This window comes from Myotis brandtii, unplaced genomic scaffold (genome assembly GCF_000412655.1).
Source record: "Myotis brandtii unplaced genomic scaffold, ASM41265v1 scaffold213, whole genome shotgun sequence".
Classification (NCBI taxonomy): Eukaryota; Metazoa; Chordata; class Mammalia; order Chiroptera; family Vespertilionidae; genus Myotis; species Myotis brandtii.
The window spans coordinates 928,610-951,381 of NW_005357962.1; the positions used below are offsets into that span (position 1 = coordinate 928,610).

The 22,772-nt window shown below is 46.9% G+C and overlaps 1 protein-coding gene across 16 annotated transcripts in view; it reads left to right on the top strand.

Annotated features, from left to right (window-relative positions):
* SIPA1L1 (signal-induced proliferation-associated 1 like 1) overlaps positions 1-21,663 on the top strand; it is a 330,175-nt gene extending 308,512 nt beyond the window's left edge. For 10 of the 16 annotated variants that reach the window (XM_005865778.2, XM_014539293.1, XM_014539304.1 and 7 more), the window contains 7 exons: positions 2,101-2,340; positions 3,882-4,047; positions 9,144-9,390; positions 15,327-15,470; positions 17,410-17,539; positions 19,093-19,174; positions 19,738-21,663. In XM_005865778.2, the coding sequence (XP_005865840.1) occupies positions 2,101-2,340; positions 3,882-4,047; positions 9,144-9,390; positions 15,327-15,470; positions 17,410-17,539; positions 19,093-19,174; positions 19,738-19,881 (1,153 nt within the window). In that variant the 3' untranslated portion in view covers positions 19,882-21,663. The other 6 variants (XM_014539299.1, XM_014539302.1, XM_014539303.1 and 3 more) reach the window with 3 other exon arrangements.
* The last annotated feature ends 1,109 nt before the right edge of the window (positions 21,664-22,772 follow it).

The window sequence follows — 22,772 nt, forward strand, 5'->3', positions numbered from 1 at the left end:
TGGTTTACAGAAAGCTGCACAGGTAGTGAAGAGAGCTCCCCGGGCCCCTTACCAGCCTCCCACGTGACTGCAGTGCATTTGTCATCACTGAGGATGCCATAGTGATATGTCATTATTAGCTAAGGTCCGCACGTTGTTCAGACCAGGACCATCAGTTTTTGATGGATGAAACTGCAGCTGAGGGATGCTTTGAGGCCACTTCCTCTTAACTAACTCTTAGTAAGCAAGTCCATCATCCTAAAGAGTCAGCTGTCTTTGGTCCCAGCCTGAGCTGGAGAACTCAGCAGGACTCCTGGAGTGTGAACTTGGGTCCTGTGAGATCATGGGTAGGGAGAGCGGAAATCCTCAATTAAAGGCCCTCAGGTTATGGTCAACTTAAACTCTCACCCCTAGTATTCTGCCTTTCTGAGTTTTAAAAGTATAAGGAGTAGCCTTCTCCTTAAGTTCTATGGACTTTAGTTTTAAAATATATTGATGATGAACAGCTTTTAACTTTTATTTTTAGTCACATGCTGTACATTACTTATCTTACAACTGGAGTTTGTACCTTTTGACCCCCTTCACCCTTTCATCTCCCCCACCTCTAGCAACCACCAATATGGTTTTTAGATTACATGTATAAGTGAGATCATGCAGTATTTGTCTTTGTCTGACTTATTTCTCTTAGCATAATCCCCTCAAAGTCTATTTGTGTTATTGCAAATGGCAGGATTTTCCTTTTTTTTATGGCTGAATAATCCATTGTGTGTATTTAATATACCACATTTTCTTTATTCATTCAGTCATTGATGGACACTTAGGTTGCTTTCATGTCCTAGCTATTGTAAATAATGCTGCAGTGAGCACAAGGGGCACAGATATCTCAAGATAGTATTTTTGTTTTATTTGGATAAATACCCAGAAGTGGGATTGCAGGATCATATGTTAGTTCTATTTTCCATTTTTTGAGGAACTGTTTGAGGACCCTCCATACTGTTTCCCATAGTGGTTGCACCAATTTACAACCCCACCAACAGTGCATAATGGTTCCCTTTTCTCCACATCCTTGCCCACATTTGTTATTTCTTGTCTTTTTGATAATGACCATTCTAACAGGTATGAGGTAATAGCTCATTATGGTTTTGATTTGCGTTTCCCTCGTGGTTAGTGCCACTGGGCATCTTTTCATGCACTTGTTGGCCATCTGCATGTCTTTGGAAATGATGTCTATTCTGATCCTCTGCCCATTTTTTAATCGATTTGTTTTTCTCTTCTGTTGAGTTGTATGATGTATACCATGGTACAGGGATTTTAACCCTTATAGGTAGATATTGTCTCTCATTTTGTAAGTTGCCTTTTTATTTTGTTGATGGTATTTTTTGCTATAAGCAGCTTTTTAAAATCAGTGCAGTCCCACTTGTTTGTTTTTGCTTTTGTTACCTCTGCTTTTGCTGTCAAATCCAAAATATCATTGCCAAGACTGAAGTCAGGGGACTTACCTCTTACTGTTTTCTTCTAGGAGTTTTACGGGCTCGGATCTTGTACTTAAGTCTTTAATCCATGTTGAGTTGGGTTTTGTGTGCAGTGTAAGAAAGCTCATTGTGATGAACAGCTTTTTCTAGAGAGTCAGCATTCGTGCAGGTGCCGTGGCTAGGGAGGCCTCAGTGTGGCCCTGGGCCCGGGATGTGAGTGTAAGCTGTACGCCTGACCCGTCTCCTCTCCTGTTCTCGGTGTGGGCCTGGCAGCGTCGCCATGACCCCTGGTTCTGAGGAAAGCAAGACACAAGGCCCTGAGACTGCTGGGCCTTTGCGGCAGGCTTGCCCCCACTTGCCTCCTGTAGACTTTCCTGTAGCAAACTTAAGAGGTGCCAGTGTGTTTCAAAGTCTCACTATCCTACTCTTTACTGTAAAGTGCAGACTGACCACCTTTCACCCTGACAGCAGACATTTAAATTATAGAGAGAAAGCACGGAAGGCCGGCCAGCCATCCCCATTCATGTTCCATGAAATAGCCATTGTTCCTAACCCACCGTAACCCTGTCCAGATGACACCCCCGCTGATGTATTGACCCCGATGCACGCACGCACACGCGGCCCTTGTCTTTGCCCTGCTTCTCCTCAGCACCATGAGCTCCCGCCACTCTGCCAGCCCCGTCGTCTTCACCAGTGCCCGGAGTTCCCCTAAGGAAGAGCTTCATCCGGCCACCTCCTCGCAGCTCGCACCCTCCTTCTCCTCTTCCTCGTCCTCCTCGTCTGGTCCTAGGACTTTCTACCCTCGCCAGGGCGCAACTAGCAAGTACCTGATTGGATGGAAAAAACCCGAAGGAACCATAAATTCTGTGGGATTTATGGACACAAGAAAGTAAGAATTCTTTTGTTTCTCTTACTGGGTGGTTTGCTTGTAACATGACAGAGGACAGAAAGTTTGAGGCAATTTTCTGTGGCCGAGGTAGCCAGGCTGGGAAGTAGGGAAGAATTGATTTGGTAGGGAGATTATTATTATTGTTGTTGTTGTTATTTTGGTTAATGCTCACCTGAGGATATTTTTTCCATTAAATTTCAGAGAGAGTAGAAGGAAGGGAGGGAGGGAAGGGGAGAGAGAGAAACAGCAACATGAGACTCATGTGGTTGCCTCCCGCCTGTGCCCCGACCACGGCAGGGCATCGAACTTGCAACCCAGGTATGTGCCCTCTACTAGGAGTCAAACCCATGAGCATTCGGTGCATGGGCCAAAGTTCTAATCACTGAGCAGCACTTATTTTTTCTAAGTAAAACTTGTCTTAAATTATCTCTCCCACTCCATTCCTTAAATAAGATGTATTGCAGTATATTCAGATTTGAGAGTCTTAGATCTCCTAGGAAACAGTACATTAGTATCCCCTTATCCATGGGGGATATGTGCCATAACCCCCAGCGGATGCCTGAAGCTGCAGGTAATACCGAACCCTGTATATACTATGGGTGTTTTTTTTTTATACATTCATACCTTTGATAGTTTATAAATTAAGCACAGTATGAGAGTAACAACAATAACTAATAATAAAATAGAACAGTTATAACAACATACTGTAACCAAGTTATGTGAATGTGGTCTCTCAGTGATAACGATTTGATAACTGGGGCAGCTAGGAGGGAACTAATGGGCGGGTAGTGTACCCATCTGGGGATATGCAGGACAAAGGGATGATTCACGTGTCGGGCAGGAAGGTACATGCTTCATTCACTCCACTCAGAATGGCACACAGTTTAAAACAAGAATTATTTCTGGATTCTTGCATTTAATACTTTTGGATCATGGTTGACCCTGAGTAAATGTAACCTCAGAAAACAAAACCTCAGGTAAGAGGGAAGATGGTATGTCTGGAGAACAAACTTCAGAAAAATCAACCCTCTGGTGCAAAGATCCCCCCCCTCCCCCCGACCCCCTTTGATGGTATTAATCACGGCCTTCCCATCTGGTTCTTAACTGGGCCAGGAGGCACCAGAGGGAACATTAGAAAGTAAGTGACTACATATATATAAAGGACTTTTTACAAAGTAGTACAGCAAAAAAAGAATAAATGATTCATTCAATTACATTGTTTTTGTCTACACAAAGATTGCATTTGGGATTTATACCCTGTGTCTTTTATTAAAAAATCTGTTGCTAATTTTGGCTTGGTAGAGCTAATTGTTTCCTGTAAAAGAATGATTTTTTTCATCAGACTTTTTAGTTTATGTTTCAAATTGGTTTCATTTCTTTAACAATAACTTATCTGAGTAGCTTCCAATGTAATTGAACAGAAGTAATTCTTCTTTTCTCTCCTATAATATCTCTCCAATGACTTACATCCTTCCCAGCCCACTGTGACCTTGGGTCCACTGGACTGATTCAGTTCATGCCATCTCTCTCCTTTTTTCAAGGCGTCATCAGAGTGATGGCAATGAAATAGCCCACGCCAGGCTGCGGGCCTCCACCAGGGACCTCCGAGCATCTCCCAAGCCAGCCTCCAAGTCCACCATTGAGGAGGATCTCAAGAAACTCATCGACCTTGAAAGCCCAACTCCCGAATCCCAGAAGAACTTTAAGGTACAAGACAGAGCTTGGGCAAATAGCAGTTAGAGAGAGGCCAGACGGGCCGGAGCTGCTTGCCAGTTACTCCTTCCAAAAAGGTGGTCCCCAGCTCCTCCCCATTGAAACCTCTTCCCACCATCACCCAGTCTTCCCAATAATTAGCTCACAGTGTCTTCCAAATGTTCTGTTCCTGCAGCGACATCCCTTTAGTCTGGGTGGGTCAGCCTGTCCTACCCCCAGGGTTCTTTCTTCTCCCAGGGTTCCCTGCTCGGTGCACAAGCCGCTCTTCCTTGAACATTACTCTCCAAGTGCCATTGTTCCTCGGAACTCCACAGGGGCATCTGGGGCCCCTCGTCAGATGGACATTTTTCTCTAAGGGCTTTAGTGCCTTCTATCCAAAGGGCTCCCCTTCCTGTGTGCCCGAAGCACTCTGCACCCTGGCCTGCTTCTGCCCCAATGCTGGCCCTACCCTGGGTGCTCTAGTCCAGCAAATGGTCTGCACACTCACCTTCAGAACCTCCAGGCTCTCTCCACTTCATAAAGCCTCCTCCCTCTTCCTCTCAGAAGTCCAGGCTGCAGGGCCTTCTCTAGAACCCAGGCCCTGCCCATCCAGTCCCAGAACCCGTTCCCCCTCCCCATTTGCTTAGAACTGGTTTGTGTGTCAGTGGCTGCACCTTTGCATAGCCATGTGGAAGGTTTGTTCCGCTCACCTCAGCTTGGACTCTCTGCTCTTGTCACCTGAGGTGAGCAGCACTCAGGGCTCGGAGCCCGTGTGTGTTGAGCGGGGCCCAAAGGTATTCACTGTGAGTATAAGGCACTTCTGTCTGCAGTAGCGGGTAGTCCCAGGAGAAGGGCATCTACCCAGGAAGGTGGCAGTGAATGTCGTCGTGTTCTGTTCACCAGGTTCTTGGATGAATGATTTGTAGTCTGTTTGACGTGACTGGCAAGCTTCATTTAAGAACTATGAGAATTGATTAAAAATGGAAGCTAGACTGTTAACTACTCACCACCCGCAGACTGTGACCAGAAGCAGGAAGCAAGCCCTGCAGGAGCCCAGTGGTCCCGTCTCATTCGGGCTTTCTCAGCACACATGCATTTTCCTCCAGGCAGGCCAGACACACCTCCTAAACTTAGAGTCAACATCGACAGCACTGAGGTGGACTCCAAAGCCCAATCTTGAGTTTTGCAAAAGAAATGATTTATTAACGTAAACATTAAGATCATAAATCATTTTAAAGGTTTGCCATTCTTGATTTCTGTTCTATAAGCCAGCACTTAACAGTTCTGACTCATCACCTGGGGTACAAACTGTTTCCTTAGCAACCTCACAAAAGATAGCACTTGGAATTTCTCTATCCATCAAAATCCAATGAGGTGTATTAAATGCTTAAGGACCAGTTTAAAAATAAAAATTATTTTACATTTTTCCTTTGATTTAGAGGAGAGTAAAACTTGCCATGAAAGAAATCTGTCCTCCAAGTCTTAGTGTAACATTTTTGGAAAGGGGCAAGTTTAACGCTCACGTTCTTCTGATTCGCTCCTGCACTGGAAGTAATTGAAAGCAAATGTCCGTTTTGCTGTTATTTTAGGTCTTGGCTTTTATTTCCAAAATGAATTACTTTAACATTCCTATTTGAAACAGGGGTGCACGTTCTTTAAGCTGTGATTATGTGACTGTCAGACCCTCTAAAAGTAAATCCTTCTGCTGAAACTATTACTATAAAAAGGCTGGAAGCAGGAGCTGGAAATAGCCTGTTTTCTCTCCAGTCCCATCCTTTCTGGTTTGGTTTCAGATGAGCTCAGCTAAGGAGCTCTGTGTGTCTTCTGAGACTGACTAAACGCCCGTGGCTCTGCTGTGTCAGGAAGGCCAGTGTGCCCTTGAGAACCTTCCAGGTCACGCCCGGCTCATGGCTCCAGGCCACTGCGTCAGGCTCCAGATGCCAGGAGCGGCAGCTTCAGGCTGTGACCCTTGGAGCCACTCACACCACGTTGGCTTTATTGGCCAGCAGGAAACCTCCTTGGCAGGCAGAGATGGGATAACCCTATTTTCTTTTTTAACCAGAGCTTTTTTAAAATAAATTTTTAAGTGTTTTTATTTGCTTTTAGAGGAAGGGAGGAGAAAGAGCTAAAAACATCAGTGATGAGAGAGAAACATTGATCAGCTGTCTCCTGTATGCCCCCTACTGGGGATCAAGCCCATAACCCGGGCATGTGCCCTGGCGGGGAATGGAACTGTGACCTATTGGTTCATGGGTGGATACTCAACCACTGAGCCACGCCGGCTGGATGAATAACCCTATTTTCTATGAGGGCTGCATACAGTGGCAAGTGAACAGACAATAGTGCAAACCAATAGTCCTGCTAGCACTCAGGCACAGACCAAAGGAAGAGGCCTCACACAGCTCCAGGGTTCAGGAAGACCTGACACCTGCTTGTTGCAAGTGCGGGTGCTCCCATTTCACTGGGAGCCAGGAGGGCTGCAAAAGTAGGAGAACAGCAGACTGACATGGAGCAAGGCGCCACCTCTCCAGGCTGTGTTCCTAGGCTTTGAAATAGAAGGCCGGAGTATGTCAGTGGCGCCCAAATGATTTTAAAGCACAAAAATCCTTTTATTGAATAAAAGTATACGTGGAAGTCCAATATGTAGGATGAGAAAGCAGGGTCTCTCTGATGAGAGGGGTGGGTGTCATGGCCCTGGGTCCCACCTGAACATCTCTCCACAAGCAATGAGGCTGTGATGAACCCTGAAGGCTCCTGAGAGCACAGCTTGAAAACCCCCAGCCTGATGCTCTCGATCCCTTCCCAGTCAGCCATCAACTCCAGGTTCTTTCCCAGGGGCTGGCAGCCCTCGGTGGGGCCACTTGGCAGTCTCAGGCCTGGCCTGCCAGGAAGGTAGAGGGGGCGCTTGTCGGAACCAGAGAGGTGTGCACCTTTAAGACTGGAATTGAAGGGGGGATGGGGTGAGGAACCACCCTCACGAGTTTGGACAAGACTAGGTCCTACTACTCGTAATGCGCAGAAAGCTTCTGGGCCTAGGCCGATGGCTTCCTTCCTCTCCTATCCGGCCTCCCTTTCCTGCAGGATGTTAGACCTTATAATAAAGCACGCTGCTCAAAGGGCCTCTTCCAGGCGGTGTTTACTGCTCTGAAGTACACCAGTATTTTCTGATGAGACTGAAACTGGAATTGGTGGGAAATTTCTCTCCTGTAAAACCATCAGGGTGGGAATATGCACAGGAGAAGGAAATCCCTCTGCTGAACCCAGAGGTGCCAACAAAGACTGAGCAGATTTTGAATGGAGATCCAAGATCTGACTCGATAGGCAGGAGCCTGTGTGATGGTCCTGGAGCTTGCAGATGGAGGAGAGGTGACCTGCTTGGTTTGTTGTTTTTTTCTAATTGCAATTGGCAAGCTTTGTAACCTCTGATTCCCACTCTGTGCAGTGAGATGAGAAATTGTTACTTCCAGACCAAGTTCCCTCCACTTAAAGCCTCACAAAGCGTTTATCACAGTAGCTCAGTTTTCTGGGCAAGCACATACATACCTTGGGTTTAGCTCATCATGCATTTTTAAAAGTGAGCACAGTTTTTACACAATTGGCTACACCTGAGGCTCATTTACAATGCCTTTGATTAATACTTTTTAAAATATTTATGCAGCAACTGTGCATGCCATGCTGTGGGTAGTATTGACTTGATTTAACTCTTGGTTTGTTTAATGGAATTGTGTTAGACCCTAGCACATGAATGAACCTGAGTGTCAACTCTGTATGCTCAGCTCTCTAAATAGAGCCGTTGCTGCATCATTGTCTCTCTGCCCCTTCAAAGTGTCATGGAAAGTCCTGCGTGGCTTCCTGCCAGGACTCAGCCTCCTCCTCAGGCCTTCAGCTGTCCCCACATTGTTCTCCCTGCCAAGGAGAGCAGTAGTCGAAGAGGAACTGAATAAATATAGTGTTATTCTTAGCAGACCAAATACTCTGTTGGCTTTCAGGATGCTGGATATTTACATGTTGGTAATGTGTCTGTTGTCTCCCAATGAATGGAATTTTCAGAAGCTTGCTCTTTGCAGAAAAATCTCAACTAAAATCAGTTCACCTCGCCCTGACTGGTTTGGCTCAGTGGATAGAGCGTCTGCCTGCGGACTGAAAGGTCCCAGGTTCAATTCCGGTCAAGGGCATGTACCTTGGTTGCGGGCACATCCCCAGTAGGGGGTGTGCAGGAGGCAGCTGATCAATGTTTCTCTCTCATCGATGTTTCTGACTCTCTATCTCTCTCCCTTCCTCTCTGTAAGAAATCAATAAAATATATTTTAAAAAAAATAAAATCAGGTCACCAAGGCAAAAGACATCAGTAAGAGATACAGCTATCTGGAATCTGGAACATGTGTCATTTTTCCATAACTATATAAATACTTGTCAGTTATAAAGATGACCTTCCTGTTTTCATTTCAGGAATAGAAATCTATCTCAAAAAATAAGTTATCGCCAAAACTCATTAAATATAATTATAGTAGTTAATGTTTACCAAGCGCCAGCTATTATTTGCACTAATATATCGTGTTGATCAAATGCTCTTGTTGCCCAGCAAACATGTAGTCACTTGACAAGCATCTGAGGACACCTTCTTGGCTCCACGGCTGTTCCCTGGGGGCTGTAACATTACTTCATAACACCACTGATATATGTTGTGATCAGTCCATGTTTCATTTACCCTCCTAATAATCCTGAGGGATGATGTGCCCCATTTCATAGACAAGGAGCTGGGCTCAGAGAGATGACATGGTTTGGTCAATGACACAGGATTCAACAACAGCTCACATTGTCTGGTCCTCATCTTGTTCTAAATCATGACACCGTATTGATGGATTCATTTAATTGTGTCTGAGTTATGCACTGAGCACTGATAGGCAGCGTGGTGGGCTCTGGGGATCTCAGATTGGCCCTAAGGATGTAGACAGAAGTGGTAGACCTTGAGGCTCCCTGGTTGGGCTCTGGGGTTTGACGGGGTGTGCCTGAGAGCAGTGAATTTGTTAACCCGCTCATTCCCCCCAACCTGGGCCCTGGGTGTGTGACCCGGAAAATTGACCTCCTGTTGTCTTGGCCCTGTTTTTCAGTTCCATGCGCTCTCCTCGCCTCAGTCTCCTTTCCCCCACACCCCCACCTCAAGGCGGGCCTTGCACAGGACGCTGTCGGATGAGAGCATCTACAGCAGCCAGAGGGAGCACTTCTTCACCTCGAGGGCCTCACTTCTGGACCAAGCCCTGCCCAACGACGTCCTCTTCAGTAGCACGTACCCTTCTCTCCCCAAGTCTCTTCCACTGCGGAGGCCTTCTTACACCTTGGGAATGAAGTCGCTGCACGGTAAGTCTGTGTTCAGCTGCAGCTGAATAGGCCTGCTGGTGGTGGCCAGTGTCAGAGATGGCTGGCATTCAGTTTGCTCCAAGAGTGATAGCTGGAGGAAGTTCTGCTAGCGTGCTCAGGTTATCTTGGCTCACCAATACCTCCTTCATTTAGCCTCTCACCAGTAATCTCAGACCACAGGGGACAAACGTTCAACCTCACTAGACCGTAAGAGTCACCTGGGATGCATGCTTGTGTGTGTGTTTTTTTATTTAAGGTATAATTGGCATATAACATTGTAATTCAGGTATTCAACATAATGATTTGATATTTGTTAATATTGCAAAATCGTCACCACAATGAGTCTAGTTACCATCCATCGCCGTACATAGTTACAATTTTTTTATTTTTTTGTGATGGGAACTTTGAAGATTTGCTCTCCCAGCAACTTTCAGGTTGCAGTACAGTATATGGTGGGCAAAAGTAGGCTTACAATTGTTCCTATGGGAAATAATACAGTCTATAATAATAAAAGCATAATATGCTACTTAGACCAGACATCCTTCCGGGACGTCCTTCCAGATGAAACCGGGGCTGTGCGGGAAGCCCAGGTCCCGGGTGCCTGCCGGCGGCCACAGGGAGGGAAGCCCGGATCCTGGGTGCCTGCCAGCAGCCACAGGGAAGCCCAGGTTCCGGGTGCTTGCTGGCGGCCGGAGGGAGGGAAGCCCGGATCCTGGGTGCCAGAGGGAAGCCAGTGCTGGCAGCTGAGAGAAGGAAGGCCTAATTCTTGCATGAATTTTGTGCATTGGGCCTCTAGTAGTTAATAAATAGTAATACAAGAATGAACTCTGTTTTGCGTACTCACACCTGTAAACCTACTTGTGCCCCACTCTAGTCACCATGCTCTATATCAGTGGTTCTCAACCTGTGGGTCACGACCCCTTTGGAGGTCGAACGACCCTTTCACAGGGGTCGCCTAAGACCATCGGAAAACACATATATAATTACATATTGTTTTTGTGATTAATCACTATGCTTTAATTATGTTCAATTTGTAACAATGAAATTGGGGGTCACCACAACATGAGGAACTGTATTAAAGGGTCGCAGCATTAGGAAGGTTGAGAACCACTGCTCTATATCCTCATGACTTACCTTTTTGTGTCAGATTTTCTTCAATTAGCACAATGCCTTCAAGGTCCAGCATGTTGTTGCTAATAGCAAACTTTTATTTTTATAGCTGTTAACTATATTCCATTGCATAGATGTCACATCTTCTTTATCTACTCATCCATCAATAGACACTTAGATTATTTCCACATCTTGGTTATTGCAAGTAACGCTGCAATGAATATGGGGGTGCTTCTGTCTTTTCAAGTTAGTGTTTTCATTGTCTTTGGGTAAATACCCAGAAATAGAAGTGCTAGATCATATGGTAGTTTTATTTTGAGGAACCTCCTTACTGTTTTCCGTACTGACTGCACCAATTTACATTAGTACCAACAGTGTACAAGGATTCCCTTTTCTTCTCATACTCGCTAACATTTATATCTTGCTTTTATTTTTTTTCCTAGAAATTAATATCTTGCCTTTTTTATACCAGCTATTCTAACAGGTGTGAGGTGATAGCGATTTGCATTTTCCTGATGATTAGTGATGTTGAGCATCTTTTTATGTACCTGTTGGCCATCTGAATGTCTGGGGGGAAAAAGTCTATTCGGATCCTCTGCCCATTTTGTCATGAGATTGTTTGGGTTTTGAGTTGTGAGTTCTGTGTATATTTTGGATATTAACCCCTTAACGGATATATTATTTGAAAATATTTTTCTCCCACTTCTAGGTTGCCTTTTCACTTTGTTGATGGTTTCTTTGCTGTGCAGCTTTTTAGTTTGATGTAGTTGCACTTGTTTTATTTTTGCTTTTGTTGCCTTTGCTCTTGGTGTCAGTTCTAAGAATTCATTTTCATTGCCCTAAGTGATTTGAAGGGGTGTACCTAAGAGCTGTGGGTTATGAAATTAATGCCTATGTTTTCTACTAGGAGTCTTATATTCAAGCGTTTAATCCATCTTGAATTAATTTTCGTGTATGGTATAAAATAACGGTCCAGATTCATTCTTTTGCATGTGATTGTTCAGTTTTCCCAACGCCATTTATTGAAGAGACTCTCCCTTCCCCGTTGTCTGTTCTTTGCTCCTATGTTATAAATTAATTGACCATATATCCTTTTAATGTCTTATTGAATTTGGTCTACTAATATTTTGTTGAGGATTTTTGCATCTATGTTCATCAAGGATATTGGCCTCTGATTTTCTTTTTTTATGGCATTCCTGACTAATTTTGGTCTCTGGGAAATGCTGGCCTCATAAAATGAGTTTGGAACTATTCCTTCCATTTTCTGAAAGAGTTTGAGAAAGTAGTTTTTCATTCTTCTTTGAATGTTTGGTAGATTTCACCTGTAAAGCCCTCTGGTCCTGGTCTTTTATTTATTGGTAGGTTTGTGATTACTAATTCAGTCTCCTTACTAGTAATGTGTCTGCTCTGTTCAGATTTTTTCTTTATGATTCAGTCTTGGTAGGTTATATGTTTGTAGGAATGTATTCATTTCTTCTAGGTTTTCTAATTTTTTGATGAATAATTGTTCAATAGTTATTACTATGAACTTCCCTCTTAGGACTGCTTTGGCTGCATCCCATTGGTTTTGGTATGTTATATTTTCATTTGTCTTATGGTATTTTTTTATTTCCCTTTTGATTCTTCTTTGGCCTGTTGGTTATTCAGTAGCATGTTGTTTAAACTCCACATATTTGTAAATTTTTGTTTTCTTCTTATAATTTCAAGTTTCATACCATTGTGGTGAGGAAAAATGCTTGATATGATTTGAATCTTTTTAAATTCATTGACTTGTCTTATAGCCTAAATATGATCTATCTTGGATAATTGTCCATGTGTGCTTGAGAAGAATGTATATTTCATCCATGTCTTAAAGGAGTGGCCTCATGTAAGGGATACAACCTTACTATTAATCCCCACCCCAGCTCTTTTCTCTCAAACCTTTGTGATATCCAAGCAATCAATTTTATTTTTAGTGACTGCTCATAGTTGAGGGTATGCCAAGACCTGTCAGTCACAGTCCTAAAGGGGAGGATCTCAGCCAGTACTTACACTCAGGTTAATAGGAAGCCAGATCTTCTGACAACAGCTTTTAAAGTTTATAAATATCTGACATCCTGTGGGACTGCAAGCATAAGTCGTGCTGGTCACCAGAACCAGGCCATCTAGAGGTGTCACCTCAGCGGCAGTCACAAAATCGAGGTGTCAGATGAGTGTATAAACTTCTTCCAGGAGACACTGGTGAGCTGGAATGAGGAAAAGAAGAAAGATGGCGCCTATCAGCCTCTGTTCCCCAAGAGCCCTTCATAGGCCAAATCCGAGCCTTCCTTAGGCCAAAGTCCCAGAACAAGCACATAAGCCTCTTCCACAGAAAGACTGGAGACTGTTTCAGACTGCTTCTGTGCAGTGCGGGTGGTGACAGACTGCCAGACTCTCTCCGGCTGTGACAGTCCCAGGGGACCCAGGAATGCAAGCCCCCGGCCACCAGGGCCAGGCAGTCAAGGCGCCTCCCTGGGTGACAGCCGCAAAATCCTGGGCACCAGATGCGTGTAAAAGCTGCCCTATCGGATCTTTGTTAAAGATTCAGACTTCCAGGCCTTTCCTAAGGCCTGCTGAATTTGAATTTGAATGCAAAGGCTTGAGAATTAGTATTTCACCAGGTTGGGTAAATTTGGCTAATAGTAGTTTAGTTACTTCTTAAACACTATATCCTTTGCCTCCCTCCAACCACCATAGAAACCCAGGCTTGACATTCTTCTCTGTCTTTCCCAGCTATGAGGATTGTCTGTGGTCTCTACCACTTGTTTGTGGGCTCATTCATTCATCAGTGAGCAAGCATGTGAGGAAAAGGCATATGAATAACGGGGTACCTCCCTGGGTTTGCCTTTGGCTCATGAATGCCTTGTTTGCTCTGGGACCGCACTAGATCCCAGGTTTCTGAAGGCCATATTCTGGGACTATGGGTTTAAATTTGTTATTTTTCTTTCTCCTCCCTCTGTCCAGCTGCACTCCAGGGTTCTGTACCTCCCCTCCCCACTATGACCCAGCACAGCTGATACCTCTGTGGAACCTGTGTTCCTGCTTGTTTATTGTATATACACCTCCCTCCTACCCTTTTTATTCCCCTCTGGGAATTCTGTGTCCATTCAAACCCACATTCCTTTCCTCTGCTGCTTCTCGGAGCAGTATTATCTGAAACTGCTGCTTGCCTGGTGTGCTTTCTCCCTGCATGTTTTGTGAGCTCTCCGCCCACTCGTGAATGTTCCTCCATTGTCTCTGTCCTGCTCCCTGTTCCCGTTCTGTCCCCCACCCTCAACCCTGCAGGCACCACTTGGGGATTGTGCCAGCTCACCCCCTTCAGCTGCACTTTTTACCATCCAGACTCTAGAAAAAGCCTCCTGGTAGTGACCTGATATGCCAGAATCCTTTCTCCCTTTCTGTCCCCACATTGGGGCCACTCCCCCTGAGTTCCGTTGCTTCTACAACTTTCTTGCCCTGAGTGCCTCTCTAACACCCTTGCACGCCTTTAAACCTTGTGAAGGCCTCTCTGCACGTGCCTATCAGTGCAGGCCCTGTCTTCTAGAGGCTTCCATTCTGAGGGCAGCCCAGAACACCCACAGTCACCGTTCAGCCGACGGAGCCCAGGGTACAGGCCCAGCCCTGAGGATGGGAAAGTCTCCTGAGCACCTGCCCATCACGTCCTTCTGCTCTCATGGAAGTCGGGCAGCAGCACCGGGTCCCGTGTCCTAAGCTGAGCAGTCCTTGTTGGCTGGTCCCGCGGCCTGGCCTCGTGTGGTGGGATACCACGGAAATGAGTGTGTGCCATGGGGAGGGGTGACTTCTTTTCCCCCCGTATGATAACTGAGCCCCAGAAATGAAAAGGGCAGAGGATTATGAGTGACACACAAAATTGTCTGTTCCACCTACTTACCCTTGGTGGGAGCGAGTTTCAATAGAACTGAGCATTTAATTTCTGGCAGTATTTGTTATTTCCATTAACTCATAATCGTGCTAATTTTAAGCACGTTAATAACTAGCAGCTGCACTTCAGAGCCGTTCTTTGTGTAATTTGGGAGGGAAAACAAGCACTAAATATACCCTGGTTTACCAGCTCTCATAATTGATGAAACTTTTTAACTCCTTGTAAACAGGTATTTCTGGAGTTGCTTGCGCATTTCAGCTGGGAGCTCCATCCATTCTGCGTGAGAGCTAGTGTCAGTCCTATTCTGGGCGGCCTTTCTCACAAAACTTCTCGCTCTGCCCTCTTCCCACCCCCTCCTGGCCTATTGACTGCATTTGCCTTCTTGAGCCCCATCCCCCTCTGTGTTCTCACATCATGAGCTGGAGCAGTAGCAGCGCCCTCATGGGGCCAAGCAAAGCTCAGCTGTTACGATGGCTCAATATTTGTATCTTAAAAACTGTCACCTTAGAAGAGGCTCAGATGTTGGACTGCTATGGCCCAGGAGGTGCTTATCCCTGGGAAGGAGAGGAGGCCTCTTACTCCAGCCCGAATTCCTGGCCCGTAAGGAAAAGTGAGATACGGGCTGCCCTGGACCCCAAGGCAGACAAGCAGCTCCCGCCACAGCAGACGTGATTCCTCAGTGGAAAACTGCCTTTCCCCAGTCACACCACTGGGAGTGAGATAGGAGGAGGTTATAAAAAAATGACTTTAAGACTGGAGGAAGCCAATTTGTAGTTGAACTCAGCTTTGAAAAGGCCACTAAGACCTGCTCGACTAGAAGCTGGTTCTCGGTACCGACTTACAGACCTGCCGTGGTAGCAGGAGATGGTCAGCTCCTGAGTGGTCTGTGGCCGAGAAGCATCTGATCGCTCATCTCTTCCCGCAGGAGAGTTCTCCGCCTCAGACAGCTCCCTCACCGACGTCCAGGAGGCCCGCAGGCCCATGCCCGACCCCGGCCTCATGCCCCTGCCCGATGCTGCCGCCGATTTGGATTGGTCCAACTTGGTGGATGCCGCCAAGGCCTATGAGGGTGAGTCCACTGGGGATCGAGCAGTCCGGCTGGGACCTACGCAGGGCCACGCTGCCGTGTGAGTGCTGGTCAGCCTCCCTCACTCTGTGTTCTTGGACACAGCGACAGCCCCCGCCCATCACCGGCACAGCCAGGACCAGCTGAGCTGTTACTGAGCGCTCAGCAGGGCTCACACCCTCTGATTCAGTCAGGTGGAGCCTGGTGTGTCCTCTCCGGAGGAATTCATAACATGGTGCCTTCCCTCCCTGAGTGGGAAGGGCAGGGGGTCCCAACTGTCACTTGAAGGAGAAAAATGTGGTCCTTCATCACATCGTCAGGACATCATTGCTAAACACACATGGGATCTGTTAGGGTGCTGGGCCCGCCCCTGTCGCACATTCATCCCTCCCAAGGGTGGTGGCACATGTCCTGTCTGCGTTGTTCCCGTGCCAGCCCCCTGCCCAGTGCTTGCTCTAGGCCAGCCGTGGGCAAACTACGGCCCGCGGGCCGGATCCGGCCCGTTTGAAATGAATAAAACTAAAAAGAAAAAGACCGTACCCTTTTATGTAATGATGTTTACTTTGAATTTATATTAGTTCACACAAACACTCCATCCATGCTTTTGTTCCGGCCCTCCGGTCCAGTTTAAGAACCCATTGTGGCCCTCGAGTCAAAAAGTTTGCCCACCCCTGCCTAGGCCCATGGTCCTTCGAAGGCGCTGACGTATGTAAACTGCAGTGCTGTCTTGTGTGCTGACATAGGTTGTCAGGTGCCTTTTTTGGAATAAACTGACTTCATTCTGAGGTCATCATTCCGTTCTTCATAAAAGGAGGATGACAGGCCCTAGCCGGTTTGGCTCAGGGGAAAGAGCACTGGCCTGAGGACTAAGGGTTGCAGGTTTGATTCCGGTCAAGGGCACGTACCTTTGTTGCAGGCTTGAGGGGGCGGGGGGCGGAAGGCAACCAATCGATGTGTCTCTCTCACAGCGATGTTTCTCTCTCCCTCTCTGTCTTTCCCCCTCCCTTCCACTCTCTCTAAAAATCAATGGAAAAATATCCTCAGGTGAGGATTAACAACAACAAAAAGATGATGATAGCAGATGATTTCTTGGGGGAGCAGGGCGGTGTTTATTGCTCTTCTTTGAAGAATTGAAAGTAGCTGTTCAGACAAGCGCCAGTTTTCAGGAGAAATTGATTAGGCCTTGGAAGTCAGGCCACCATGACGCAGTCAGCAAGGAATCCCCATGTAGCTGACCGCAGTCCCAGGACTAACTCGGTTTTAAACTTCAGTCTGTGGGTCCCTCTCGTTTATATAGACACCGTCGATACATGTGCATATACCACCTGCCCCATGGGGCAGAGTCCGAGTGGGTGCAGCCAGGTTCTCCCAGCCTCCTGCCCCCCATTCTGTGCCACTGGGGTCGCCGCCCTCTCTCTGCTGTGAGGCTGGAACCAGGGCAGTGGGGGCTCAGGGAAGCCTGGGGCCTGTCTGACCGTCTCTCCTGCCCTGACTGTACATACAGAATGGTAGACATTTTGTGTTTCTAATGGGAGTTTTTAAACTTGATTCTGTTTTCTTGGCTCGAGGGTTAAGTTGGGACACTTGGGAGCACACGGGTGTGGGCTTGGTCCAGCCCACCGGGTGGCCCTGGGAGCCTCAGGAAGCCCAATCCGAGCTCCTGATGCACTTGACGTCACCACTGAGTGGGAAGCCTGGGCTGGAAACTTGGCACAAGGCCTGTTTCCAGGGAAGCATTGGACAGAGGGAGAATTTGACAAGAGAAAAGGGGGACTAAAATGGATGCACAGCAACTATTTTAAAGGACAGTTACAATGCTACTGTCCTGTTGCAGCTTAGAACAGCTGCTTTTCCTGTGAGCTTGGGGGATCAGTGTGGGCCACATGTTGACTCAGAGCCCAGGATGTTTCCCAGCTGCTGAGTGTTTCTGCCTCCTTTGCAGTCCAGAGAGCCTCCTTCTTTGCTGCTAGTGATGAAAACCATCGCCCCTTGAGTGCTGCATCCAACAGCGACCAGCTTGAGGACCAGGCCCTGGTCCAGATGAAGTCCTACAGCAGGTGGGTCACCCAGAGGTGAGGCCACCCCCCTGCATACACGTCACCTACATCAGCAGCTGTGGGAGGAGACAGCAGCCCCTAGACGAGCTGGGGGCTCATCAGCGCAGTGCCAGCTCCTCCTGTTTCAGTTAGAACACCTGTAACTGAACACTGTAAACACAGTTAACCCGCCCTTGGTAGCTGAGAATGGGAATTACGAATATTCTTTATTTAATGCTTTATACACTCATATCCTTGGCGTTAGGAAGCAGGGTAAGAAGGGTCATTTGTGCTAAAACATCCCCAGATTCCTGTGTGGTTAGCCCTCAAGTCCCTTCCGCAGCTGCCTGTCGGTCATGCTTATGAATGTGCCTGCGTCCTGGCAGCTCCAGCTCTGCACTAGGTCTGGGCCACGGGGTACCTAAGAGTGTATGTAAAATAAATGAGCAATAACTGAGTCCCAGAGGGTTTTCTTGTGAGCTAAGAACATGGACTTGACTTCTGTGTAACGTGCAGAGGCAGGCGTTTTCCCCTCCGTTCCAGGTGGTGAGGATAGTGGATGTACGTGTGACATTATTATACCAGCGGTCCTTGAAAACATCATTTCATTGTAACGTTGATGAGATGCCGAAGCAACTTAACTCTTGGTTATGTCAATGAGCCTGTGGCAAAATTGGTTGTTACATGTTGTTTCACTTAATGTTGCAGATTCTATGCGTGGTGTTAAGTGCGAACTTACTGTATATTACAGCATCTCAGTGGTCAGCCCTGGGACACAGAGAATAAGAAAATTGTGTGTCACCCAGCTGGTTTGGCTCAGTGGATAGAGCGTCAGTCTGCGGACTGAAGGGTCCCGGGTTCACTTCCAGGCAAGGGCACATGCCTGGGTTGCGGGCTCGATCCCCAGTGGGGGGCATGCAGGAGGCAGCCGATTGATAATTCTTTCTCATCATTGATGTTTCTATTTCTTTCTCCCTCTCCCTTCCTCTCTGAAATAATAAAAATGTATTTAAAAAAAATTATGTGTCTAGCTTGCTGATCATAATAGCAAAGAATATAAGACATTAAGGGTAGGCTGACAAGCTTCTGAAACATGTAGTCTTATTTTAAAAGTAAAGATATTTAGACTCTTTTTAAGATGTGAGCCCAGTAACTTACAGCTGGATAGTGGTCACAGACTATTTTCTGGGGACCCGAGCCCTGCCTCCTTGTTGCCCCGAGGTGGCACTTACATCAGCCCCTCTTCCTAAGGCCGCTGCAGACAGGAGTTGTGGCACTGTTCCCAGTGAACCTGCCAGAAAGCGCGCTGCCACGGAGACCATTTTTACTCATTGTCCTGTGCTCTTTTGTTATAAAAATGCAGCCTCTGGAACAAAGGAAGCCATGGATTGGCTGTAGTTCCTGCTTGTACGACCTTTTGTTGAGATGACCATTTTCTTTTTTAAAGTGAACATGCACATTGGGTTGCCATCCTGAGTAATTTGACATTGAAAACCATGTTACAAATACAGCCGCCTCATTTTTAAAAAATGCCAAACAAACCCCGCCGGGAGGCTCCCGCCAACGTGGACTGTTTCTCGTTCCAGCAGTAAGGACTCCTCTCCCACTCTGGCCTCTAAGGTGGACCAGCTGGAGGGGATGCTGAAGATGCTTCGGGAAGACCTGAAGAAGGTAGGCGTCTTCTCAGGCGGCCGGCCCCTCTACATCATGTTCCTTAGTGGGGTAAGAGGTGGGTGTTTGGGGGGCTCCTTGGAGCTCGGTTCCCACTGGCCACGTAGTGCAAGAAGGCCTTCACACGTTCCCGTTGTGGAAGCCTCGAGCCTCAGCCGCCCCCTCTGAGCTTCCCACCCCTGTACGTGGGTCAGAAGCCCAGACCCACATGTTGTCATTGTGGCCGCGCCTCCGTGCCGAGAGACCTTCACCTTGTCTTATTTCTCGAGCGGCTTTGACTATATTAAGGCAGCAGCCACCAGAACAGCAGTCTAAACTGCAAGACAGTCCTTATGAACAAAGACATTAAAACACATTGTTTACATTCCAAGATAAACTGTAGTGAATCTGGCAGTCTTGCTCCCTGGGTGAGCGGATCTGAACACCCAGGACGAGGCCTGGCTACAGAAGTTTAGTGGCAGGAAGAGTGGACACGGGCGGAGGGTGCAGACAGACCCACAGCCACTCTCCCCGGCAGCCTGGCCAGGTGGGTGCCGTGCTCAGTCCTTTTCTCTCTGCCTCAGGAAAAAGAAGACAAAGCCCACCTTCAGGCAGAAGTCCAGCACCTGCGCGAGGACAACCTGAGGCTGCAGGAGGAGTCCCAGAACGCCTCCGACAAGCTGAAGAAGTTCACGGAGTGGGCCTTCAACACCATCGACATGAGCTAGGGCAGGCGGGCCCGGAGCGGCCGGAGCTGTGCAGGCCCTGGTCATGCCATTGAGCGTTCTCAGACTCCCCGCTCAGCTTCCTACCTACTCGGCCCACTTTTGGGGGGACACACACACACAACAATTGCAGATCAACAATCATTGTCTGCCTTTTGTAGAAAAGAAAAACAAAAAAGTAAAAATTTTAAAAAGTAAAATAAAGTTTAACTGCTAAAATGTGAATGTCTTTATTTTTTTGCACAATATCTTTATCTGTTACGTATTTAAAAAGAAACTGGGCCTAGGACAAGGTTCCCCGGCTTATCTGCCTCTATTTCCTTCGGCTCTTTCTTAACTATTTCAGGTAACCCCAGCAACCCATCCCTCATTATCTTGACAAATGTCATTGTTCCTAGGAAAGTAAAAGGTTTTAAAAATTGTGTATTTGGGGAAGGGGTTTCCTTACCTGCATTCCTAAAATGCTGGGGAGGGAGGGCCTGCCTCTGCTGCTGACTCGTGCAGGAGCCCCTGCTGTTGGTTCCTGTCCTGCAAAGACTGGCAGGACCGGGTTATTATCCTACAGCAAAGCCCTACCCGAGAGAGGCAGCCTTGCCTGCAGGCCACGCCCCTCAAGTCCTGCCTTGTGCCCTCATTCCCTCCTTCCTTTCCGGGGGAGATGGCCCCAGGTGCTGTGTGCTCCTCGGAGCGAGAGCCCTCGGTTTGGCTTAAGTGAATCCCACCCAATTGGAATCGGCCTCCCTGCAGCTTCCAGGCTCCAAACACTGATTTCAGAATTCTTTCAACCTGCAATATTATCTGTAGCATTTTGGCCAAAAGTATCGTGTTGGAGATTTTTAAACGATGAAAAAGGCAGCAAAATTGTATTTTTAGCTCACTCAAAATGACCATATTAAAAAATTAATAAACCCTTGTCTCCAAAGCAAGATTTCCCAAGTATCTGAAACTAGGAAAAGCGGATGTTAAATTGTGAATTTTAGTACTTGCTTCTTAGGAGCAATGACTGTGATGGTGGAATGGGCTTCTGAAACCTGCATGTCCCAGTGTGCACCCGAAGCACGGCATTTTCTGCATCCTCTGCGGCCATCAAAGGGTTCTGCTGCAGAAATGGTCCCTGTGCTCCTTCTCCTGCCTAGTGATGCAGCTGCTTGGGGCCGCTGTTCCAAGGCCCTGGGCCCCGCAGAGCACACACTGGGCCCAGCAGTGTTGACCCCAGGGGAGCCCCTGGCGGCCCTGTTTCTAGCCTTCATAATTGTCAGGAAGCTGACACCTGTGCCCTTTCAGGGGGGACGTGCAGCGATCTAGTGTCATCTGCTTGGGCGTTCCCTGCCCCAAGGAACCCCGACTCATTCCTCACTCCAGCCCTGAAAGAAACAGGGTGGGTTTTCCTCTCTCCCCGAACCCCAGCCCCAGACTTCTATGCTACAGTTTCACTCATGATTGTGATTTCTCCATGGGATTTTTTTTTTCTGGTGACATTTCTATCATGGAAATGGGAAGATTTCAGAGTGCTCTGTAAAGATCTCAGTGGTCTCTGACGTGTGTGAAGGAGATTGTACATTGCCTGATATCTCTGTATCAATGAGAAATGTCACTAGCATTTAAGCATTCTGAAGGCTTGCTTATCCGCCTGAGTTTAGTTTTTACTTTGATTTACATTTTGTTTGGGGACTTGGGGCAAGCTATTTATTAGAGTTTTGCAACAGAGTTCTTGTTTGAAGCCTTTAAAGACTACTTGTAAAAGTCCAACAATAAAATTCATTTTAAACGCTCTTGTAAAACGCATTGGTATTACTGCTTGAGGTTTTCTTGTTTGAACGACCACCCAGTCACACACTGGCCTCATCTTTTCATCTGGCTCCATTAACGCGAAAGACGATTCTTGGAAGTTTCTGTTCCTTTTAGAATTTCAATAAGCTTGTTTAATCTCTGTTCACATGTCCGTGGAGAATTCCTAATTTGCCTTCTCTGCTGCAGATTTAATATTTGCAGAGCACTTTATAATTAGTTCTCTGTTCATTATCCACGTGTGGATTTTCCACAACAGCACTGTCATTCCCTGAGACCAGCACAGTTTTGGCCGCTACTGTGTCCCCAACTCAGTGTTAGATGTTGTGTGCTCAGGAAATACAAATGCCAGTTAATATTAGGCTGTGCAAAATATAATTAGAAAAGTTAATCTACTGAGAAAATAGTGCATTCCGAAGCCAAAGAAAACAAAATTGCAAAATCTACCACGTCACTGTTCCTCTCCAGTGGTGCAGCTAATTGAGAGCTAACAGAGTTTCTTCCTTTTAATTGGTGCAACAATTCTACAGATTCTAGAATTAACAGCACGGGGTGACGCCAGATGCCACGAGATACTCTGATTGACATGCTAAAGCGGTCTGTTCCAGTGTTTCTCAACCTGTGGGTCACGACCCCTTTGGCGGTTGAATGACCCTTTCACAGGGGTCGCCTAAGACCATCCTGCATATCAGATATTTACATTACGATTCATAACAGTAGCAACATTACAGTTACAAAGTAGCAACGAAAATAATTTTATGGTTGGGTCACAACATGAGGAACTGTATTTAAAGGGCCAGAAGGTTGAGAACCATGATCCTTACCTGGTTTGGAGGGTGTCTACATTATTTCTGAAGGCCTCGGTCATCGGTTGGCAGTTCCTGGGAGAAAGTGCCATCGGCCTACAATGATCGAGGGTCCTCCTTCAGGAGCTGGCTGGAGGGGCCGATTGCACTGGAAATGAACTGCAGGTTGTAAACAGATCGGATTGGGTTGGAGTAGTAACTCCACGTGGGGATAAAAGTGAGCGTCTGAGGGCAGAGCTTCAGTTAAAAGTGGAAGAGTGACCTGCACGGAGTCCATCCGGTCTCACAGCAGACATGTTC